Below are 22,957 nucleotides of genomic sequence, written 5' to 3' on the forward strand. Positions count from 1 at the left end.
ATAGGACTTTTTTATAAGCTTGCGTTTAATACAAACTTTGAACTTTTAATAGACTTCTCCAAGATGTCAATGGGTAAATTTATAGTATTATACACAACAACAAGAAAAGTCTTATAAAAATTTTTAACTGATAAATTAAAACTTCATGTGAACCTAGCCTAAAGTATTCACTGAAGGGTCATATTAAAAAATCTAAAGTGATTTCTCTATTCTTTAATTTCTTTCCTCCTACCTCCATTTGCATTTAAATATGAATGGAGTACTTTTGCATTTTAATATGTTCAATTAAGTTATTTCAATTAATCTAGTATTCAAGAAAACCAGTCTTAAATTTTTCATTCGCAGCGGTATAGAAATGTTATAACGCTATTTAAGTACTCTTCATTTTTCTTTTATTTTATTTTTCTTTTTCTTTTTCAATGTACATGAGTAGCGTTATAAACAAAGCTGCGTAGTAAATGCCTTTTAATTTTCCACGAAGTTATTTACGTTTCAGATCTAATATCTACCAACCATCGAGGCAAAAAGGGGGGTGTTATCATATATGCATATATGTATGAACGCTTCATAACTGCCTGCGATAGGCCTACATGAATAAAGAAATTTTGAATTTGCATTTGAATTTGTAGTGGGCCGATGATGGTGATGACGACTCTATTAGTAGATACTACTTAAACTTGAACTACAACTATAAATATACTTGCTATTGTTTTAATTTATGAGACAAATTAATAAATAAGCAAATCAGTGTGTTTGCACCCATGTTTGTACGGAGATACCGTTTGTGAGACATGGTATTACGTCAAAGATACATGACGAAGTTATGCAGTAAAGCAAACTGTACGCTTTTTGAAATAAATATCAAATTCACTTAACACCTTTTTATCGCATTATTTATTTATTTACTTTCGAAATATCACTTTAGTTCTTCTATGATATACATATTCCATTCGATCAAAGGCTGCAGTAAGTTCAAGTAACTAATTTAATAATAAAAATAAATGGTAACACGAAAAAGTAATATTGAATTTCAAAATGAAGAACTGCGACGGAGGATCTGAAAAACGTAAGGCTTTTAATCTTTTCTATTTCTCACTTTCAACAAAACTAAAGCCATGCATTTCTTTGTCCAGAATTTTAAAAAGCCTTTAGGTACTGTATAATATAAATTGAGAGCATATAAAATTCTATTCATTTTAATACTTATTTAAATAACTTAATGTGGTGCATTCGAAAGGGAAGAAATATATTTTACTTTTAAACCAACTTATTAATCAAGCTTGCAACCAGGAAAGCAAGCAGGAAAGAACAAAGATAATGTCGCCGAGACATAAAATCGTTAATTGTATCAGTTTGTTTATTTATTTGTTTGCGTGCTGTCTATATGCGGCAAAACCTATGCACCAATTTTGATTGAATTTACAAGAATAGAAACATAGAAATAGTTTGTATTCTCATTGACGTAGATTACTCCTAACCCCGGAAAAGCAACCGGTTTGTACGCGCTTGGTTTAAAAATGTGCACTACTCAACAAGTAGACATGTAATAATTTGCATACTGGACATTACCACGGCACGGCAAAGAAGAAATCTTTTATTTGGATATACACAATCAAAATTTAAAAAAACAAGAATGATGTGATGACCTCAAAAGGGTCGCCCCTAAACAGGTTTGCAATGACCTGAAGTTTGGACGATAGGCACTGACAGAGCACCGCTCGTAACGGGGCAATATCTGGTATGATCTACGGAGCCTTCGTTTGCAGGATATGGCTTCGGCGTCCGCCACATCCAGATGGCGTGCATGTGTTTGACGATGGTGGCTCTGTTCATCGCTCGCAGCAGCTTGGGGGTCGCCATACTCGCCATGACTGACATGCGACGTCGCAACGATACCAATGTAATAGTAAGTACAACCAGCATTATTTCTTTTGCGTTGCTTATACAACTTCTTCTTTACCTACGAAACAAATAAATTGTTCTTGTTTCCATATTGTAGAACTATTTATTGTTGCACGTAAGCTTTCATTGACAGTAATGCCCAAAGGGGTTTATTCCATGACAACCTAATGGAACAACTTGAAATGCTAAAGTACTCTTAGCATATTAAATAACTCTGTTATTTATTATGGGCCTCATAAGAAGGCTCAGAGTTACTCAGTTGGTATTTCTACGTGGTAAAATCAGAAATGAGGAGATCTGTAGAAGAACCAAAGTTACCGGCATTGCTCGGGGCACATTGCTCGGAGAAAGGATGGACGTTGGGGTCCCAAGGTGCTGGAACTGCATTTCCGCACTGGTAAGTGCAGCGTTGGTCGACCCACAAATTTACAACACACGACTATACAAGATCTATGTTCAACAGTGGACGTCTATCGGTTGATATGATGTTATTTATTCATCTCAAGACATCGTAATATTGTTTTCTATGCTATTCGGTGTTTCCCCTTTTTACTTTTGTCGTAGAATAATAATAATTTAGTCAGTGTACTATTTTGGTTTGGAAATATATATCAAAAGGCAAATAAAATAGTTGGAACAAAGTATAAACAGACATTAATTGTTTTTAGGTCTACGAATGGGACAAAAAGACTCAGGGTATGATTCTATCATCGTTCTTCTGGGGCTACTTGATAATGCAGATACCAGCTGGCTTGCTCGCGAAGAGGTACGGAGGGAAGCCCATCGTCCTTTTCTCTCTCCTGGCGAACGCGATCATCTGTGCTCTTCTGCCCACGCTTGTGCAATTTGTAAGTTTTTTTTTATATTAAATTTAAGAAAAAGAGCCGCAGGAATCTTTTTGCACACCGAATTGCCGATAGCCCATTACTCGTAAATACATAAAGAAATAGAATTGAATAGAAATAGTAAGCAAAACCTTGTAAGTTTGATGAACTAAACTACACACATATGTTTATATGTATCGTACTAATTGACGGACCAAGTATGATGGCCCACCTGATAGTAAGTGAAATACCATCGACTATAAACTGATCAGCACTTCACAGGGCATGTTAGAGCAAGGAGCACCAATTATAGACGTAGTTGTTAAACCTCATGTCCTTTTTATTACACCAGCAACCACACTCTTCAGACCGGAACACAGCATTGCAACAATGCTGCTTAACGGCAGAAATAAGCGTGGCGATAGTAGTAACGCCCAATAGGCGCAGTGGGCAGCGACCCTGCTTTCTGAGTCAAAGGCCGTGGGTTTGATTCCCACAACTGTCAAAGTTTGTGTGAAGAACATGAATGTTTTTTAGTGTCTGGGTGTTTATATGTATATAAGTATTTATTCATAAAAATATTCATAAGCAATATAGCTTCGAGAACATTATGGAGAACCCTCAGGCATGCAGGTTTCCTAACAATGTTTTCCTTAACCGTTGAAGTAAGTGATATTTTAATTGTTGTTATTATTGAACGGCCTATTGTCACAGGGGGCAGCTTTCTGGGTCTAAGGCAGAGGGTTCGATTCCCACAACTGGAAAATGTTTGAGTGATGAACATGAATGTTTATTTCTTATATTATAAGTATATATGTACCATATTCATAAAAATATTGATCAGTCATCTTAGTACCCATAACACAAGCTACGCTTACTTTGGGATAAGATGGTGATGTGTGTATTGTCGTAGTATAATTATTAATATTTTTTATTATTATTTATCGCCATCTAGTCCCAAAGTGAGCGTAACTGGTGTTATGGGTACTAAGCTGGCGGATGAATATTTTTAAACAAATACTCATAATATACAGAAGAACATTCATGTTCATCGCGCAAACATTGTCTAGTTGCCGAATTCGAACTCAAAGCCTTGGACTCAGGAAGCAGATATTGTGCCCACTGTGCCAATCGGCCGTCTAAAATTGTAAGAACCTCGCTGTAAAAAAAGTGTTTTAACCCATTGTTTAAACTGCATGGGTAATACTGCAGAAGATTGTTTAATAATATCATTGTGATATGGTTGTCAGGGTGGCTGGCAAGTGGTGTGCGCCTGCCGCGTCATCATGGGCCTGACGCAGGCGTGCCTGTTCCCAGGCTTCCACACCCTGCTGGGTCAGTGGTTGCCGGCGCACGAGATCACCTCTTACTCCGGTATCGTTTATGGAGGTGAGCATCACATCATTACCTTCTTACTTTAATTACATACTAGCGATCCCTGAGTTTAAGTCAACTTTAAAAGAAAGACATATGCTAAGGCGGACTTTTTTTTTAGAACTTTTAAAGGTGAATAAAATACATGCATTCTTCGAAACTTTAACCATCGCAGCGTACGCAGCGGAAGCTCTCAAAGGAAAAAAGACATTCTCCATTGTTGCTATGCTCCTATTGATCTTAGAATGATGATACTCGTATATAGCCTTTACCTTCCTCGATAAATGGGCTATCCAACACTGAAAGATTTTTACAAATCGGACAAATAGTTCCTGAGATCATCGCGTTTAAGTAAACAAACAAAAAATTCTTCAGCTTTATATATTAGTATAAGACACTTACCATTAAATTGTGCTTTAAAAGTTTATATGGGTCTGTTTGAATACATACAAACTCATACTAATATTATAAATGCGAAAGAGTGTTTGCTTGTTTGTTTATTTTTTGTTTTTTTATTTGTCCATACTTTATCAGTCATATGGTCAGGACGACCATGTTAACCAATCAATTTGATTGAGAGTAACGTGGGTACTTTGATCCTAGAAAAAACATCACATTCCAAAGGTACTTAGTATTTTTACACGCTTTATATAAGGTTCACCTGTATGTATGTTTGTAGCCGATTCCTTTAGACTTGATTTTGACCGTCTCCAAACGGTCTGATTTCGTTCAAACTTCGTAGATATATCAAGAACCGATGACAATACACAAATTTTATAAGATTATTCCATTTTTCAATTTTCTAAATAAGATTTTTGGTAATTTATATAATTTTCACCTATAGTCGATAAAGCAGGACTGGTTTTAATTTTAATTTCCAACCATTATCTTCAGCCGATTTCAATAATAATAACAAATTTGATGATGAATGGTTGACCGATTAATTTTGCTATGATAAAAATAGTACTAAAAATCACTCTTTTATAAATAAACTAAACTTAAAGGAAGAAAAAAGTTTAGTTTATATCACGCGTATTTGTAGTTTTTTTGAACTATTATTTTTTCTATTAACATGATATTTCGTCTTTCCGTTACATCCGAACATAATTTTTTATTAATTTTTATTTTTTATTTGTGTATATTTTGTTCATGTATTCGTATGTTACACCACCTATTTGTTCTCGCTCTTGGTGTGCTCTCAATCGTTGTATTCTACTCCAGTATTTGTTTCTCTCTATTCGTTCTTTATTTTCCTTACTGTGTGGTGTACAAATAAAGAGTGTTAAATAAATCCGAGCAAAGCTACCAAATGCCTTATTCACGGGGACGCCGCGGTGTGCAGTTTTTAAAGAAATATTTTATTTTGATTTTGTGTTTTCTGTGTGTCCTTCAATCACACAACAGAGCAAAGAAAATTCGAATGATAGACAAGGTTTATGGGCAGAGAGTTATATAGGCTAGCTTATTATGCACGGTTCCCATGGGATAGATCGAAGACGTAATTCTGTTATGACCATGCGAAAGCGGCTATAAGGATTTTGATGAGATTTTTTTATTAAGGGTATATATTGCTATATATAACACTTAAAATATTATTTTAATCTGAAAACCCGACTCATACTGTTAATGCATAAATTGGTTAGTGGTTTCATTATTAGAGGTCCTGAGTTTGATACTCGCGGTGACAATTTAAAATCTGTGAGTTTCGAATTTTGTGTAGTCTAGTCTGAGGCTTCGGCCGTGGCCACAAACCACCCTACAGATATCTAGGTCAAAGTGAAAATATCTTTATTCAACCATGCCCATAGATGGCACTTATGATAGGTACAATACACGACAAATATGTACACGGTAGTGAGATGGTTGCGATAACCATATTCGTCAACTTAAAACTAAAGCTACGAGGGTTCCAAATGCGCCCTGGTCTAAGAAGAAGTCCACAACAATCTAAGCCAGGTGTTGTTTTTTGTTATCACCATCTCACATTGTCATTTAATATTATCAGAAGAGCAACCTGGTTAGAGCAATAAATCACACCATTGCTATTTTATCGATTACGTAGTCCTTTATACTATAATAGGACGTTTCTATAAGCTTACGCTTAATACAAACTTTAAACTTTTTAAGAGACATCTCCAAGTTATCAATGGGTAGGTTTTTGTATAATTGTATGCAATTTCCTTTGATCGAATTATAAAATATTGTGTCGCTAACCAATATATTAGAACTATATTAGTATGCCATACACACGGCTGCTTTCGCATTTTTAACATGAAAACGGCAGTAGGGGCTAGCAAACGCTGGTGAAGCCCCCGGAAGATCTGGTCAAGTGTTATATGACTGAAGATAAAAAGCATCTTATGCACTTATGCTAAGCGAATTGTGTGTCCAATTTATCCAAAGTCATTCAGGTGTTGCGTGCTGGTACAACAATTATGTGGTTGATATTCAATCGACACGCAGCTAAACGTTTATCCACGTTACTGATATGTACCGCTAAAGTGTTTAACGCCTTTCCGGCAACTGTTTCCTGCTACGTATTACTTGAATATCTTCAAGGCAAGAATAGGTATTTATAGACAATCGTGCCTGATGCAATGATCAGCACTAAAAATAAATTTGAAGCACTAACATAAACTCATCATTGCATTAATGAGATAACTACATAATGCGTTATAATAAAACTTTCAACGTATAAAATATATATCAATATAACGCCTTATTCTACAATAAGGCGTAAGAATAGATTTTTATCTTGTTACATCAAAGAACTATTATTTCTGACGCGTGTAATTTTTAAGATAGGCAAGTGATCTCTCCTCTCGACACAGCATCCCTGCGATTATAGCTTTGGAGCTCCGATGTACGCACCGCGTACATCTTTGTGAGTGATGTTTCGATAGTTTATTCGTAGTTTCCCAACTGCTTTAATATATTTACTGTGGTGGTAAATGGTAGTAGCAGCATAGAGGACGCTGCTACCTCATCTTCGTTATATTCCCTTAGTCTCGTAAGACACCCGCGGCAATAGGAGGGGGTCAACTGTATTCTGATCTGGTGTCACCACACGGCACAGGGTAACTATCAGTGGTTTTTTTTTTACTATCGCTTTTTGTAATGAATATAATTATACTTCTAGCTGTACTCCTTGAGATCATCTGCATTTCATGATTTAAAGTTAAAAACTTTCCTTCTTGAATGGGATTTTTCATGGGAATATAATTTCTAAATACGAACTGCTTTCTAAATACGAATTCTGAGAGAGTGTTCATAAAACTAACCCTTAAGATCGAATTCCCGAAAAGCTGCTTTCCGTGAACGCTTTTGATACTTAGCTTCAAATGTCTGGAACAATATTCGTCTACCGTGCTGTTTTCAAAAGTCATCCCCAAAAGAAATTGCTTGCTAACAAGTAAAGCCAAATTAGTTTCAGGCACCTGAAGTTTGTAAGCTGAAGCCTTAATTACTTTAACACCTACGCCGAGCAGTAGACGTCATTTGGTTACCTATTAGCTGATACCCGCGACTTTGTTCGCGTGTATTAAGGTTTTTTTTCAACATTCAAAATTCAAAATTTAAAATTCATTTATTTCAAGTAGGCCTACTTTATACGCACTTTTGAAACGTCAAGTATGTTTGGTTCGGAAACCAGATTCTACCGAGAAGAGCCAGCAAGAAACTCAGTAGTTGCTCTTTTCCAACATCAACATTTACAATCATTTTTCTATCCTGTTGGAGATGAGAGCGAAGCTGACTGCTTCCAATCTACCTTGTCATTAAGAAATTCATCAAATGTATAGTAACCTCGCTGTATTAAATGTGTTTTACAGATTTTTTAAATGTATGCAACGGTGGGTCCAAAATAACCTTATAAGGTTCATATTATATAAGCGTATACTCACTCCCACAAATGACTTCTGCACCTACAGTATTTCTTATGTTTTAGTTTCACCTATTTTCTTTTTGCATGACCCACTTGCGTTTTATATTGCAGTACGAAAAAACGTGTTTTCTCTCTTTAATAAACAAACATATTTTTTATTTTCGCATTTGTAATATAATATACTAAGAAAACTGCAAGACATACGAAATGTTAACCAAGGAAAATAAATGATTAATGACGTAAAATTTTTGAAGCTAGATTTAAGATGACACGGATAAGTTCTAGACACGTTTCAGATAATGTATTAAAAACGATATTATTTGAAGCACATCTCAGGCTAAGTTGGTTGGAAATTTTCTTGATAAATGAGCTTTAAGTCTTCAAGTTAAAGTTAGCAATTTAGTTAGGCTGGGAAAAATTTGCTTATTGTATTACAAACTTTGATTCATCATTACTTGTATTCTTCATAATAATATGTTATTTATGTAATAAAATAGTTTCAACTAAAAATGTAAAGAGAAAAGATTACATTCTTTTTTCTTTTTATGTAATGACCCACCACTTTGCTTGATTGCGGATAAGTGGGTTTTAATGAATATCATCACAATATTTTAGTGAAGAATACTAGGAAGAATTTATGTCATGCATTTTCTACATGTTATATTATCACTGCATCAAAACTTATCAGAAGTGAGATGAGATGAGTGACATTGCAGTCAAGGGCAAACTTCTAGTGGAGTTAAAAAAAAAATATCCTTTGAATAACGATGATAATGGTCCTACTTACATTTAGTTGCATGCAACGTATAACAATTACAAACTATTATTTTTATTTATTTATTTATTTATTTTATTTATTTATGCAACTTTATTGCATAATAGAGGAAAAACACACAGGAACACTTACTTTAACATAAATTATGTGCCAAAGGCGGCCTTATCACTAAAAGAGATCTCTTCCAGGCTACCTTAAATAATGGAATAAGGCAGAGAGACGGGAAATCGTAATTCTATACATGTAATAAGATAGATTTACACACTACAAAAATACATAAATAATTAAATAAAATAATAAATGTAATAATGTATATAAATATATATACATAAATACACATACGTACACGTATAGTATTAACATATTTATAGTAAGAAAAAGCCTCCTAATAGCCTGCTAAAATCGCAGGGGTCGAATGTCATCAGGGAGTGCATTCCACAGTTTTCCGCTTTTACAGTAGAGGACTCCGAATAACTACGAGAATTACACGTTACAATTCTTAGAATATTTTCTCTAGTGGATCGATATATTCAAACAGAAATATAACATATTTTATAGGTTCTTCGCAGCCTTGTCGACTTATCAGAGCAAATTCCTCTAAAATGACATATTAGGTACTTAAATACGAAAATAAAACGAAACAACAGTCATCATGTTCGCAATATGCGAGAAAACAACGTAACGCTATACCTATGTAACGCTTCATGTAACTACCGAGAAACACGTTGGGTTGTTCGCACAAGCGTAGGAGTTTTTGTTATTTATTGAAAAGTGGCGCCAGTAGGAAAACAAAGCGGAATCGCGGGCGTAACTTTTTTAATCTGGCCCTGCCTGAAGCCTGCCTGTGAAAATTGTGCAACTTCCTTTCTGTGAGTTGCATTAATTGTTTCGGACGCTTTTTATTACTTGCTGCTACAAAAGGAAAAGCCAAGAATAATGAATTTTGATATAAAACATTTTGATAATTTTGGATAGTACAAATTTATCAAAGTGTTTATATCAAAATTTATTATTCTTGGCTTTCTTCTATACTTATAATTATATTCAAATTAAAAATTCATTCATTTCATGCACACTTTCAAAGTACTTTTGTAAAGTCATGCAGTCTATTGTAGTGACTCTAATTTTTGATCTGAAGGCAACCGAAAGACACATTCCTCCGAGAACTTTGTCAGGATTCAGGAATATGAGGCACAGAACAATTGCACACCTAACGTTTGGGTTAATAGACACAGAACAGCACGTTTGTTTATAGGACGTGTTCCAACATTTGTTCGAAAAATTTAAGTGTACCAAGTAAACCAAGTAGTGTGTGTGTAGTGCGCTTTTGTCACAGAAAACTGCATGGTTACATAATGGATTTGATTTAACTGAACACGCGCCGCGTGTCGTAAATGTGCTGCCGTCTTTATTCTATGCCATTCGAATTTAAATAGGAATGCATTTACGTTCACTCCGGGATTTGGAATCAATTTGTCTTATTCCAATTTGCTATGCGTCGTTGCTCGACAATTTAACATCTCATGCATCTTATCTTGCTAGAGTGCAATCTCTTACGCAAATTTATTTAACTCTACGTAAGGTTTGTTTTCTATTCCTGGCAATATTTTAAAATTGATATTTAAAAATAAGTATCGATAAAAAGGTACGTGGTTAATAAAATTACATATTAGCTCGAATACTTCGTTCGCGTTTATAACGTTTTTTTTATTAATCTCGTGGCAAACGGTTGTTTTCTGCGATAAAAAGTAACCTACGTTGCTTCCCGTTCTTTCAGCTATCTCTATGCCAAAAATCAAACTGATTGGTTTCTTGCTTAGGACGTGAGGGAAGGGTAAATTTCACATTTATAATATTAATAAGAACGGTATGGCATGGATATTGTAAGAACCGTATCTTGCTTGGCAAAGCACTCGAGCGATTGAAGGAGTGATGCAGGTTCATCACATCAACCCATAACCGGCTTATTACACGGGTCTTCACCCAAAACGAGAAGGCCTTAGTCCACCACGCGAGCATAGTGCGGATTGGTGGACTTAACACACCTTTGAGAATATTATGTAGAACTCTCAGGCATGTAGGTTTTCTCACGATGTTTTCCTTCACCATTGTTTAATTACTTCAAACGCACAAAACTTATAAAAGTTAGAGGTGCGTGCTGGGGTCGAAGTCGGCCTCCCAAACGGGAGGTCAAGCTCCTGCCCAATGCGCTATCATCGCTTTAATCTACAGTAATTCAAAATAATAGAAGTATTTATTAAAATAACTTTTACTGAAGCATGCCATCACTGCAACTGATTGAATTAATAGCGCCGCTGTCCGCTGATATTTGGTATAGGATGCTTCTTAAACACCACACTATTTATTATATTATTTTTTACCAATGAATATGATCCATTATGCAGATTATGTACGGCAAAATAAAAGTAGCGGCGTATATCCTGTTTAGTAAAAATGTACATACGCCGCCAGAGATTTTGAGGTTTTAGTTTTGAAGAATTTACAAACAGTCACTGCAATATTGCTACGTACATTTGTTACACAATATTCAGTGACGTGCACTTCATACATGCACAAGAGCTCTGCACACCCTAAAATTTTTGTACAACTCATTAATGCGAAGGATTGTTCCATTTTATGGCATCTGCCTTCTTTATGCATACCCTGGTCAAAAACCCTGTGCACGCATATTTATAGCGATCGATGTCACCGAAGTTTACTTATTTACTGTATAGGTAGGCGTCATTCAGTAGTGGGTCTGTAATCTTGAGCAAATAAGGATGTGAATGTCAATATGATACTGAACAATGGTATTTGTTTACTGCACGGGAGGCGTCACAGATAACTATTTACGTTTATTGTCTTTTAATTGTTTAAACACTTTTATCAAGATTACATTTTAGTAGTATTCGAGTTTTTTGTGTCAGAGCTCGTCCGGGGAAGTACAACTGCGATGCTTATTTCTAGGTGGAACTTTGTAGAACGTGATCCTTGAATGCTCTGCGTAGTATGGCTCTGGTCAAGTCAATTATAAATCCTACGAATATGATAAATGTGAAAGTGTGGTTTGGTACTCAATCACGCAAAGACGGCTGAACGGATTTGAATGAATTGTACATGCATGTTGCCTTTGACATTTGATTTGATTCCTGAAGTAGTTCCCAAGGGAAAATTGAAAATTATTTACGAGCTATGCCGCGGGCAGACAGCTTTGAAATTTTGTATGCATGTCACCTATGCTATGGAAAATTACATGTACTTTCTATACAGATCTCTCAAATAGTTCCCTTTGTAAGATTACAAAATTGAACGAAGCTTTAAACTAAATTCTGAAGTCCACGCAGACGAAGTCGCGGGTAGGAGCTAGTGTTAAATAAATTGTTACACTAGCTGTTGCCCGCGACTTTGTCTACGGTTATTTAGGTTTTATAGAATACTCGCGAGAACATTAGTTTTTTTCTTGGCTACAAATTATGTTTTGAAGCCAAGAAACGTGTCGGTTGACCTTACTCTTTACTATCTTAAATTACCTTTAGCTAGAGCTAAATATGAAAAAATAAAATGGTGGCTATTGGGTATACAATCAATGTTTTAATAGCCTATAAGATTCCACTGCTCGACTAATAAGGCCTCTCCTAACTTTACGGTCTGCTCATAATCACCACGCTGGGCAAATGATAGTTGTGGCACAGAGGATGCTGCTGTCCCTTCTCTTTTTTATTCCACTACAGGTAATCCCTTGACTGCAATATCACCTGGCGATTAGATGGGCTAATCTGTTAGGAAGTATGGTACCAAACCCCTAATCGGGTTCTACTGGTGGTGGACTGACTGGTGACTGATCTGCCGTCACAGCATGGCATAATAATACAATAGGCTTATTAATTTTAGATAAATAATGTTTTCTTGTTATAACTACGAAAGTTAAACTTATAATTCTTCATTATAATAAAGTTTGCTGCGATAATCTCAAACCTTCAGTACCCCTATACCGTTCTCGAGTACAAGTTTGCACATCTGAAAACTTTGATTGTTCTCGTGAGTTTCGATAACACACTCAGCAGGTGATTATTTCTTTGTTAAGTGTAAGGAAGTTCACTATAATTTTTCCTTCGACAACATTTTTAATTGACAAAGTTTTCAATTATTTTCTCACTGTAAAGAAAAGTATGTAGAAGATCTATCAAAATAGTATTTCGAAACCCTGTTCAGTGCAAATAAAATATTTCTGTCATATTTTAAAGCATAATTTTATCCATTTTGAGACTTCCGTACCCTCCCTCCTAAGTCGTTCACTCCTGACAGAGTGTCCGTGGCTGACGATGATCCATAATTTTTTGCTAATGCAGCCTCCTCGATGCGCCTCCACTTGTTACGTTCTTCAGCGTTTCCGGAAAATTGGACTATGGAGGTTTGTGTTCCGTACCCTAAGGACCCATGTATCAAACCATCAGTTTTATTAAATATCATCATAACCGTGTTAGGTAGTAATTTGAAATTGTCAGAGTGTGTGTTTCTATTGCCAAATAATAAAGACCAGTTCAGTTTTGTCTGGTGGGAGGCTATGGCCGTGGCTAGTTACCAACCTACTGACATAGACGTGCCGCTAAGCGTATGAGAGTTCCGGTGCGATGTCACGTGGAAACCGATTAGGGATATGACTAACATACTCCGTAACGGGCTAGCCCGCTACCATCTTAGATTGCACACAAGGGCTAAATTCTAGAGTTATAAAAAAACAAAACGATCAGACTTGTTGAAATGTATAAACCTTCCAATGTCTCGCACTTAAATGGCTTTTTTACCGTCAATACTAATTTACTTTGATTATATAAAGACAAGTTAAAAAATTAAATACCTATCCAAGAAATTTCTAAATAGTAGCAGAGCTTAAAGTGACAGAGCTCGTCCGGGGACAAACCTACTACTGCCGTGCTCATTTCTGACATACCTACCTCGCCCTACGCATCAGGTTGATTTTTGGCATATAGGTTTCTGGACGCATTCCCAGCTTGCCCTACAATGTGTTGTGGTTTACTGGCAATGGTTTTCCACTTACTATCAGGTGGGCCATCCACTTGGCACGTCAACTATTACTATTAAAAGTCCCTGTAGTTCTGAAAACATAGCTCGAATCCATAAAGTCAGATCATCTGCTTTCTAACTTTAAGGACAAATGACGAAAGTGATAAATTGTTTATTGTTTTTGTTTATTATTATTTGCTACACAAAACAGGTAATAACTAAAGGTAGAACTAAATAAAAGTAATAACAATTTTTTTTAAGCTAATACCCAAAGTATGTGTACACAACTTGGAGTTAAATTAAACAAAAAGTATAAATAAAATTAAAGTTGAAATAAAAAATAAACCTTAAATTATGTAGTGCTATAAAACTTAAAACACCCCTCCCCTATTTTGATAGTGAGTTAATTCAGTATTTTGTCATTGCTTATAATATAATATATTACTTTATAAATCAATCAAAAGCTCAGCCCACCAAATCACAGTAGGGCTGCCGGAATAAAATACAATATCAATGTTACGCATGGACGGACACCCATATAAGATGTCCGGACGTCCGACCGCGTGTTCTGTGTTCGAAAACTATCCATCAATGTCAATACAGATACCAAAAGCGGTTGGGTCGCATTCAAGTGGCAGAATAGGGCCTTTGCAGTCAATAGCATAAAAGAGCATATTTTCCTCCTTCATTATGTTATCCACTGACTGAGTTGAGACTTTGAGGACATCGTTAAAATCTGGCTTAGTTTTCAACTATGATTGACTAGAGTTTAATGGCTGATATATTTTTGGATAGAAGAACTGAACTTCTTTTTTCTTACAGTATTTAAAAGTGATTGGATGGTGATCATAGCTTGACGATAGGGCAATATTTGTTTATTGATTCATTCATCAATTAAGTACCAAAATAATCCTACAAACATTTTAAATGTGAAAGTGTGGATGTTTGTTACTCAATCACGCAAAACAGCTGAACGGATTTGGATGAAATTTAGCATGCCTGTAGCCTATGACATGGAAAAGAACATAGAATACTTTTTATCTCGATGCCTTAAGTAATTCTGGAGGGAAAATTCAAAATTGTTTACGAGCTAAGCAGCGGGCAGACAGCTTTGAAATTTGGTATGCATGTCACCTATGCCATGGAAAAGGACATGTACTTTCTATACCGATCTCTCAAATATTTCCCGTAGTAGGATTAAAAATTGTTAACGAACGAAGCTTTAGAAACAATTTTGAAGTCCACTCAGACGAAATTACGGGCAGAAGCTAGTAATAAGATAAATATACAGAATATTATCAAGCTTAAACTATGTCGAAAACTTAAATAGAGCTCTGAATTTAAGTTTGTGTACTGGCTCCAACATTAAACCCTGATCACTATCAGCTGTTAACCACGCATTGATCTTCCACACAAACTTTGCATGAAATATATAAATACTAAATGTGTTTCTTCTACTTTCACTTATCTCAAATCGCCGTTATTTTCTTTTCCAGGATCACAAATAGGCACGATCATCGCCATGCCGGTGTCGGGTCTTCTAGCTGAGACAGCTATGGGCTGGAAGCTAATATTCTACGTGGTGTCGGGCATCATGTTTTTACAGTCCATTATATGGATCTTCTTTGCTGCCAGCTCTCCGAGAGATCATCGGTTGATGACGGAGGGGGAAAAGGAGTATATAGAGAGGGGGTTGAATGCTGGTGGATCTAAGGTAAGGGGAATAATAGTTAATTAATTTTTAGCAGGCAAAAGTCTCTTTGTGTCGCATTTCGATGGACTAAGCCGTAGTTTGGGATAAGGTTTGTCAGTATACACGAGCTCATTCCAGTTATTTATTTGATTCAATTGTAAAAAATCTCAAATGGAAATGATCAGTGAAACTTGGTGGTCCGATAATGTGATAACTAGATAATGCGTTATAATAAAACTTCCATTACATTATTTTAGTTTCGTAGTTTGTCTACAAACGTAAATAAGGCGTAAGATTAAAATTTTGACTCGTTACGCCAAAGAAGTATAGCTTCTATCGCGTGTTATCCTAACTATATTAACACACACACTTTTTTTTTCAGAGCCATCGAACTCCATGGAGGTACATCCTACGCACGAAGGCCTTATGGGGTATAATGTTCACCCACATCGGCTGCGCCATCAGCTACGTGCTATTCTTCGTTGACATGCCCACCTATTTAGAAAGGGGGTTACAGATCTCTCTAAAAGACGTAAGTGTTTTATAAAAACGATTGAAGCTATGGATTCTGCAAGAACGTGATTTTAAACTAAAACCATAATTGAGTAGTGAAAGCTGATATAGTCCACGTCACCGATATGCGACATGCTATTGCGCCAAACTGGCGACGCACAGTGTATCGAGACATACATTTATACATTGCATAAATATTTAGTTCTGTCCGCAGTCCCTATTGCTGCCTTTTTATTGCTGTTATTGCTGTTAATAATACATTTGAGCTAACATCGGAATAAACAGTGTAGGAAATATTTAAATATGTTACCTACATATTCTATTAGTAGGGTTAAGACTCGTAATCACAATTTTTTTCCATTTAAAACGCAAAGATACGCGTTTAATTAAAAAAAAATTATATCTGATAGTTTATACTCGACAAAAATCTTAATAGTATAAACATTTTCGAGTGTACTTTTATGAGTTTTTAAGGCCAAAAAATTATTTATCTATCAGGCAGAAAACCGATATAAAATTCTGATATAAATGAAAATGCAAAATTTTAATACTTTGAAGTTTAAACCATTGCGATCGAAATTATTGATCAAATAATATTGCTCTGCTGTCTGTCCGTCTGTCTATCTGTCAGTCTGCCATTAAGCTGTATGTCATGAGCCATAGTATTAAATACATAATAATATTTCACAAATGAATGAGAGAAAAAAAATTAAATGGGGGACCCATAAAACAATTTTATTGACGTTTTTATATATTACTATTATTTATTATTTATTGATAATTTTTGAAATGTTAAATACAACACTTACAACATATACGTTGTAAGTGTACCGAAGTGTTTAGTGTACCGAAGTCGCCCTTAGTGTTTTTTTTTTAATCACATTCTCACGACCATACCTTATTTTCTTCCAGAGTGCATCTCTGTCGGCGTTACCTTACATAGGGATGTTTATCGGTAACATCGCTTCCACGTCTGTTTCCCAGAAGATATACAATAAGGGCTACTTGTCACTTCTGACCTGCAGGAAACTGTTCAATTCCCTTGGTAAGTGAGAAGCAACAAGCCGTCGACACAGAATTAAGAATATACAGAAACCGTGTACACGATTAATAGTGAAATTTCTCGAACAGGCGGTTAGTCACTTAATTCCATTTAGCAGTTGACGCTAAGGGTCTAAGCGTTAACCATAAAATGGGGTAAATGAGAAAAGTTTTGTGAGCTAGCAACATTCCGCGGATGTGGGTGTGAAGTCAGACGTGCACGGGGCGTTTTCCCTGGTTTTGGACACAATGCACTTTATTCAATCCAAATTACAAATTCCATCCAAATTATGTTTGTATGTGACAAACATAAAGATACGTGCAATTTATCAAACCCCGTCGTTTTTGTGTTGGGGGATAAAAAAAAGAAAAGGAAGAAAAAATTATTTATACTTTCCATGCATTTCATACATTACATTCATTTCCAGGGTTTTTCGGCACTGCGTTCAGTCTGATCGCCCTTTCATTCATCGGGCCGGAACACAAGAGTCTGGCCATTGTCACCCTTATCATAGCTCTCACTTTGAATGGCTTTTTTGGTGCTGGATTTATGGTAAGTTATAACAATTAAATACTTATATTTTAGGACTAATGTTTTCAAATCTGCAATATTCTTGTAACCTTTTTTCTCAAGTATGAAAAAAAAAAAAAATGAAAAAATGAAAAAATTTTTATTCAAAAAATACGTTTTACATTTAACATTTATCCGTTGTTGGGACATCCTTTTAAGTAATTATTTTACTTGTGCCAGGGTGTCCCGCCTTCCGTAAAATGTATATAATATGTATTATCTGTGTATATATTCTTATATATATAAAATCAAATCAATAACCGGGAGAGAGTGTGTGTGTTTCTGTGTGTGTGTGTGTGTGTGTGTGTGTGTGAGTGTTTGTGTGTGTGTGTGTGTGTGTGTGTGTGTGTGTGTGTGAGTGTTTGTGTTGCGATTGGGATTTTACTTGTTTGCTTCGAGTAATGCCTCAGTGTCTTCATATGTTAGTTTTCCAAGCCACTCAGTTAGAGTCTTTTTAAGCTGGTAAGTATTAAGTGAGTGTATATTTAATAAACTGTTTACCTTCTTGTAGATATAAGTCGATTGTCTAGTATATTGTTTTTTAGCAAATGTAGTTTTTACAATATTTGAACCTGTTCTAATGTTTATTCTTCTTTTCGTCTTTGTGTTTATGTCTATGGTTACTGTTTTATGCCTCCTTAATAATAGTTGTAATATATATAGCTTTCTCACACTCAACAAGTTATCTATGGAGTATAGCTCAATTGTGGGGAATCGATATGGTTTGCAGTACATTACTTTTAACAAGGCGCGATGACTACGTTCTAATTCAAGGAATTTAATTTTTGATGCTCCTCCCCATATTGGAACGCAGTAAGACAGTATGGATTTAGCAAGAGCTGTATAGACTTGTTTAACAACTTTATTTGTTGCAACATGTCTTAAGATTTTAAAGATCCAAATTAATTTTCTAATTCTGCTAGATATTAATTCAAGATGGGAATGCCAGGATAATCTTTGGTCAATAATTATGCCTAAGTATTTGGTTGAGTTTATTTTATCAATGGTAGGACACGTACAAATTACGCTCTGGTCGTCACAGTAATGTATTTTTAGATTTGATGTAATTGGTTGACTTTTATTATTTATTGCGAAACATATATAGTTTGTTTTATTAGTGTTAAGTGTGAGAAAGTGAGCATTAAGCCAACTTGATATTTTTCTTAAGCCTGTTTCGGCAGCGCTATGAACTTCTATCCAAGTTTTCCCATAAAATACTATAGCAGTGTCATCTGCATAAGAGTAAATATGTCCAGAATTTATTTTAAAATCACATAAGTCATTTATGTATATTAAAAACAAGGTAGGTCCCAAGACACTACCTTGTGGAACACCAAAGGTCATTTCAAGATCAGAACTGATAGAGTCGTCTATTTTTACGCGCTGAGTTCGGTTACTTAGATAGTCCTTCATCAGGTTAAGCTGGTTTCCTCTAATTCCTATGTTATGTAGTTTTTTTACAAGGATGGGGATAGAAACTGTATCGAACGCCTTTTTTAGATCCAAAAAGACAGTTAGACATTTATTTTTCTGGTCAAGATGGTCAGTAATTCGCGAAGTTAAATCTAAGATGATATCTTGCGTACTTTTCCCTTGTCTAAAGCCATATTGCGAGGTAGATAATATGTTAAATTTATTTAGGTAGTGAATTAGTCTGTTATTAATTAATTTTTCCATTACTTTAGACATACCCGTTAATACTGAAATTGGCCTGTAGTTATTGATTTGAGTTTTTTCCCCATTTTTATACACAGGAGTAATAATTGATTGCTTCATAAGTGAAGGGAAAACACCTTTTGTAAAACAAAGATTTGCTAAATAAGTGAGTATCCTTCGAATGTTTAAATAATTTTTTAATGACTTGTGTAAATTTTTTCCACGCCCACGTGATTTGTTAAAAACCATAATAAACGCAGATGAAGAACGCAGCTAGTTGTCAATAAGATGTTTGATTTTTGTTTATTTCGCAGATGTCATATTTGGACCTATCGCCAAACTACGCAGGCGTGATGCTCTCTATAACCAACTTTGCGGCAAACTTTGGCAGCGTCCTCACTCCCATCACAACTAGTTTGATCCTAAAAAACGATCCAGTAAGTTAGATTGAACTGTTTGCCATATTTGAATATGAAAGCCATTCCTAAAGCTACTCGTATATAGCTTTTTAGTTGCCTAGCAATATGGCTTTGAGCAAAACTGGCATAGCATATCCGCACTGGGCCAGCGTGGTGGACTACGGTCTAAACCCTTTTCATTTTGGGAGGAGACTCGTGTCTTTTAATGGGTTGATATGTAAAAAAAAATGTCTCGTGTTCTAATACCCTTTACTCCAAAGGCTATACATTAATACGACCCTCAATAGAATCCGTGCAGTTATTTCTGAATAAAATTATCTACCGAACGACACAAAATAATAGAATCTAAATTACATAAAAAAACTATAGGCAACATGCTCCGTACCGCTTTTGCCTGGAGCCTTATACTAATAATACAATAGAGTTTGACACTGGAGTTTGGCCAGGGAGTTTGTCCAACCAAACTTATCCATCATGAACGAATCTCAAGAATTGAGTCACATAGTCTACAAACCTTTCTTATTTCAGACCGACATAAGTCGCTGGCGCATCGTATTTTTGACCTGCGCAGCGATCTGCATCGCTGCCAACACCAGCTTCATGTTCTTCGCCAGCGTGAAGAGGCAAGAGTGGGATGACCCAGACTTCTTGGATAAGATCAAGGCTGACCCAGGTTGATAATTTGTTGACTCTTAAGAGTTCGTATACATACTCGTAGGTTATATTCATAGACATCTTAATAACCAGACACTAGAAATGTTCTTTAGCAATAATAGGAAAAACTGGTCGCCAAACGACGGCTCCCAGCAGCTATACCACCACGCGTACGCGCACACGCTGGGAGGTCTACATTACTGTATTTCACAACTGCGTGCACTAATTGTTTGAGAGCATATGAGGAAATGAATGAGTACACTTTTATCCACACCACATACAGAAATTCCAAATACAAAAGAGCGTTAAGGTTGACAAATTGGCGGACTAAGCGATCTCTTCTCTCGGAAACTATTCCTCACGATGTTTTACTTCACCGTTGTGGTTAAGGAAAACATCGCGAGGAAACCTGAAGACCTGAGAATTCTCCACAATGTTTTTTAAGGTGTGTGAAGTCCACCAATCTGCACTGGGCCAGCGTGGTGGACTAAGGCCTTAACCCTTCCTCATTCTGAGAGGAGACCCGTGCCCTGTAGTGGCCCGGTAATCGGTTGATATGATGATGGTGATGATGATGGTTGTGGCACTATTTTGTAACTTGCATTTAACTGAAATATAGCAGTTCTTTGCAACCGGTTACCTAAAACTGCCTGAAACTTCTGTCTGTTTGAAATATAAACATAGCAATACGGCTTTCTTCTGCTTTCTAAGAAAGTATTTAATTACAAAAAGTATTTTATACGGATCAGAATAGCACGCACAGTGATATCCAACCAGACGATAAAAGATATTGCTACACAGTTGCATATATTATTGAGATTCACACTTGAAATAAATAATTAATCTATGTTACAGAGGAAGTGAAACCTGCTTTAACGAAAACCAAAGAAGAAGCGAACTCAAAGTAAGAGGAAAACGATTTAAGACCTTGGATTAAATATTTAAGACGGTCGACATTATAATTTATTTTAGGATACTCAACAATAAATTAAGCTATAATAAATAAATAATTTAATTGGTTATTTTATTTTATTTCACCATGACATCTAGTATTCTATCTAGTTGGTCTTATTTAAATAACATCGCGGTCTAGGCTATACCAATTGTCTATTCCGTTCTAATCACACCACGCACTATATAGACCTTTCGTATATAATTTCGACTTGAATACCGAATCGTCAACAACCCTAAAATAAAAGCATGTTATGAAAACTGTGGAAATAGTGGGTGACAATTGGACGGAAAAAGGCATCGTGCAGTTCTAATTAAATTATTGACGTTAATTTTTCAGCCTTTCCACGAAAACATACCGTGATTTACGTTATAAAATCGTTATTACGTTACGTTTCAGTTGAAATTAGAAGCAGGGCTAGGGAAAGTTACCAAAATCTTTGGAGGTGTGTAAATCACTAAGTCAGTACTCGGTTAGTAAGCTTAGCTAAGTTTTTAACAATTTATTATGAAGAGCAAAGATACCTCTGTTTGTTTAAATTAAATAGGCTCCAAAACTAGTGGACCGAATTGAAAAATTTGAATCCCACGTTATCCCTGATGAACAAGGTGATAAAATATTTAAAAAAAAGTTACAGGTGAAAAATTCGATAATGTATGCTAAGGTGTGAAAAGAAAACCAAAATGAAGTTTGATTGGAAAGTAGGCTGGCATATAGTTTTTAAATTTTATCAGTATTATCATTTGAAATTGTTCGTTAAAAACCTGTATTGTGTACCCATGCAAAGACGAGCGGCGACTAGTTAGTTATAAGTATGGGAATAATTGAAGTCTTTTGTCTTTAAAAAAAATTACTAATAGTGACTGCAATAAAATTTCCTACATAGTGAAAATAAATACAATAAACACCGCACGTTCCATAACGCACGTCTATTTATTTTATCTGCTACTAACAGTAACCCGCGATTTTACTCTTCCAAAGAATATACAGCTCCAAAACATTTTACAGCATAAATAACTCTATGCAATTTAAAAAATAACTTTATTACATTTTTTATTTATTTATTTTAATCGCTATTAATAAATGTGACAAGTCAATCATCTAAGTATTATTTTTTTTTTTTTTTTTGACATCAATTAATTTGGCGTATTATTATTATTAATTATGACCTAAGTTTATACCTAATATGAAACGTGCTGCCTCGAAGAAGCACCAAAGTAGTGAGGAGAAATACATTAATTGTTCTTATTAATGTTATCAACAGTTGACGCCCTATAGATACAAACATTATAATTTTCCGTAAAATGTACCATGGTTGTATCATGAACGCATACGATATATGAAGATAAATAAGAGATGGTACATTCGTACGCAAGAACTGATGTTCCGAGAGTGGTTGCTCACAGTTAGACTCTAAAAAATGTTAATTTTCTTAAAATATTTCATCATCGTCGTCCTAAACCTATTAATGTCTCACTGAAGGCCACAAAATTAAGAATTTAGATCAACGATGCTGATTCTGTAAGCTTTAGCTACATGGCACTAAAGTGACATAGACTGCATTGACAGGTAACCCAAACCTCGCGATCCGTAGTTAAATTAACCAAAACACAATCAACACAAAATGTTGATAAGGTTAGGTACGAGAATAGAGTAGAACTAAAATTTTTGTCTA

At 35.4% G+C, this 22,957-nt stretch overlaps 1 protein-coding gene across 1 annotated transcript; it reads left to right on the forward strand.

Annotated features, from left to right (window-relative positions):
- Nucleotides 1-959: 959 nt before the first annotated feature.
- Nucleotides 960-21,311, forward strand: LOC120628924 (putative inorganic phosphate cotransporter). Its single transcript, XM_039897598.1, has 11 exons — nucleotides 960-1,066; nucleotides 1,767-1,906; nucleotides 2,571-2,750; nucleotides 3,977-4,115; nucleotides 15,280-15,497; nucleotides 15,859-16,008; nucleotides 16,902-17,034; nucleotides 17,459-17,583; nucleotides 19,572-19,694; nucleotides 20,205-20,349; nucleotides 21,186-21,311. Exons 1-11 carry the CDS (start codon nucleotides 1,036-1,038, stop codon nucleotides 21,236-21,238), a joined length of 1,437 nt encoding a protein of 478 aa, XP_039753532.1. The 5' UTR covers nucleotides 960-1,035; the 3' UTR covers nucleotides 21,239-21,311.
- The last annotated feature ends 1,646 nt before the right edge of the window (nucleotides 21,312-22,957 follow it).

Source organism: Pararge aegeria, chromosome 13 (assembly GCF_905163445.1).
Source record: "Pararge aegeria chromosome 13, ilParAegt1.1, whole genome shotgun sequence".
Taxonomy (NCBI): Eukaryota; Metazoa; Arthropoda; class Insecta; order Lepidoptera; family Nymphalidae; genus Pararge; species Pararge aegeria.

Excerpts from the sequence above, each read along its gene's own strand:
- LOC120628924 (XM_039897598.1), top strand. The coding sequence starts at position 1,036 with ATGAAGAACTGCGACGGAGGATCTGAAAAAC. Across the intron at positions 1,907-2,570 it reads GCAACGATACCAATGTAATA|GTCTACGAATGGGACAAAAA; the intron begins GTAAGTACAACC and ends AATTGTTTTTAG. Across the intron at positions 17,035-17,458 it reads GAAACTGTTCAATTCCCTTG|GGTTTTTCGGCACTGCGTTC; the intron begins GTAAGTGAGAAG and ends ATTCATTTCCAG.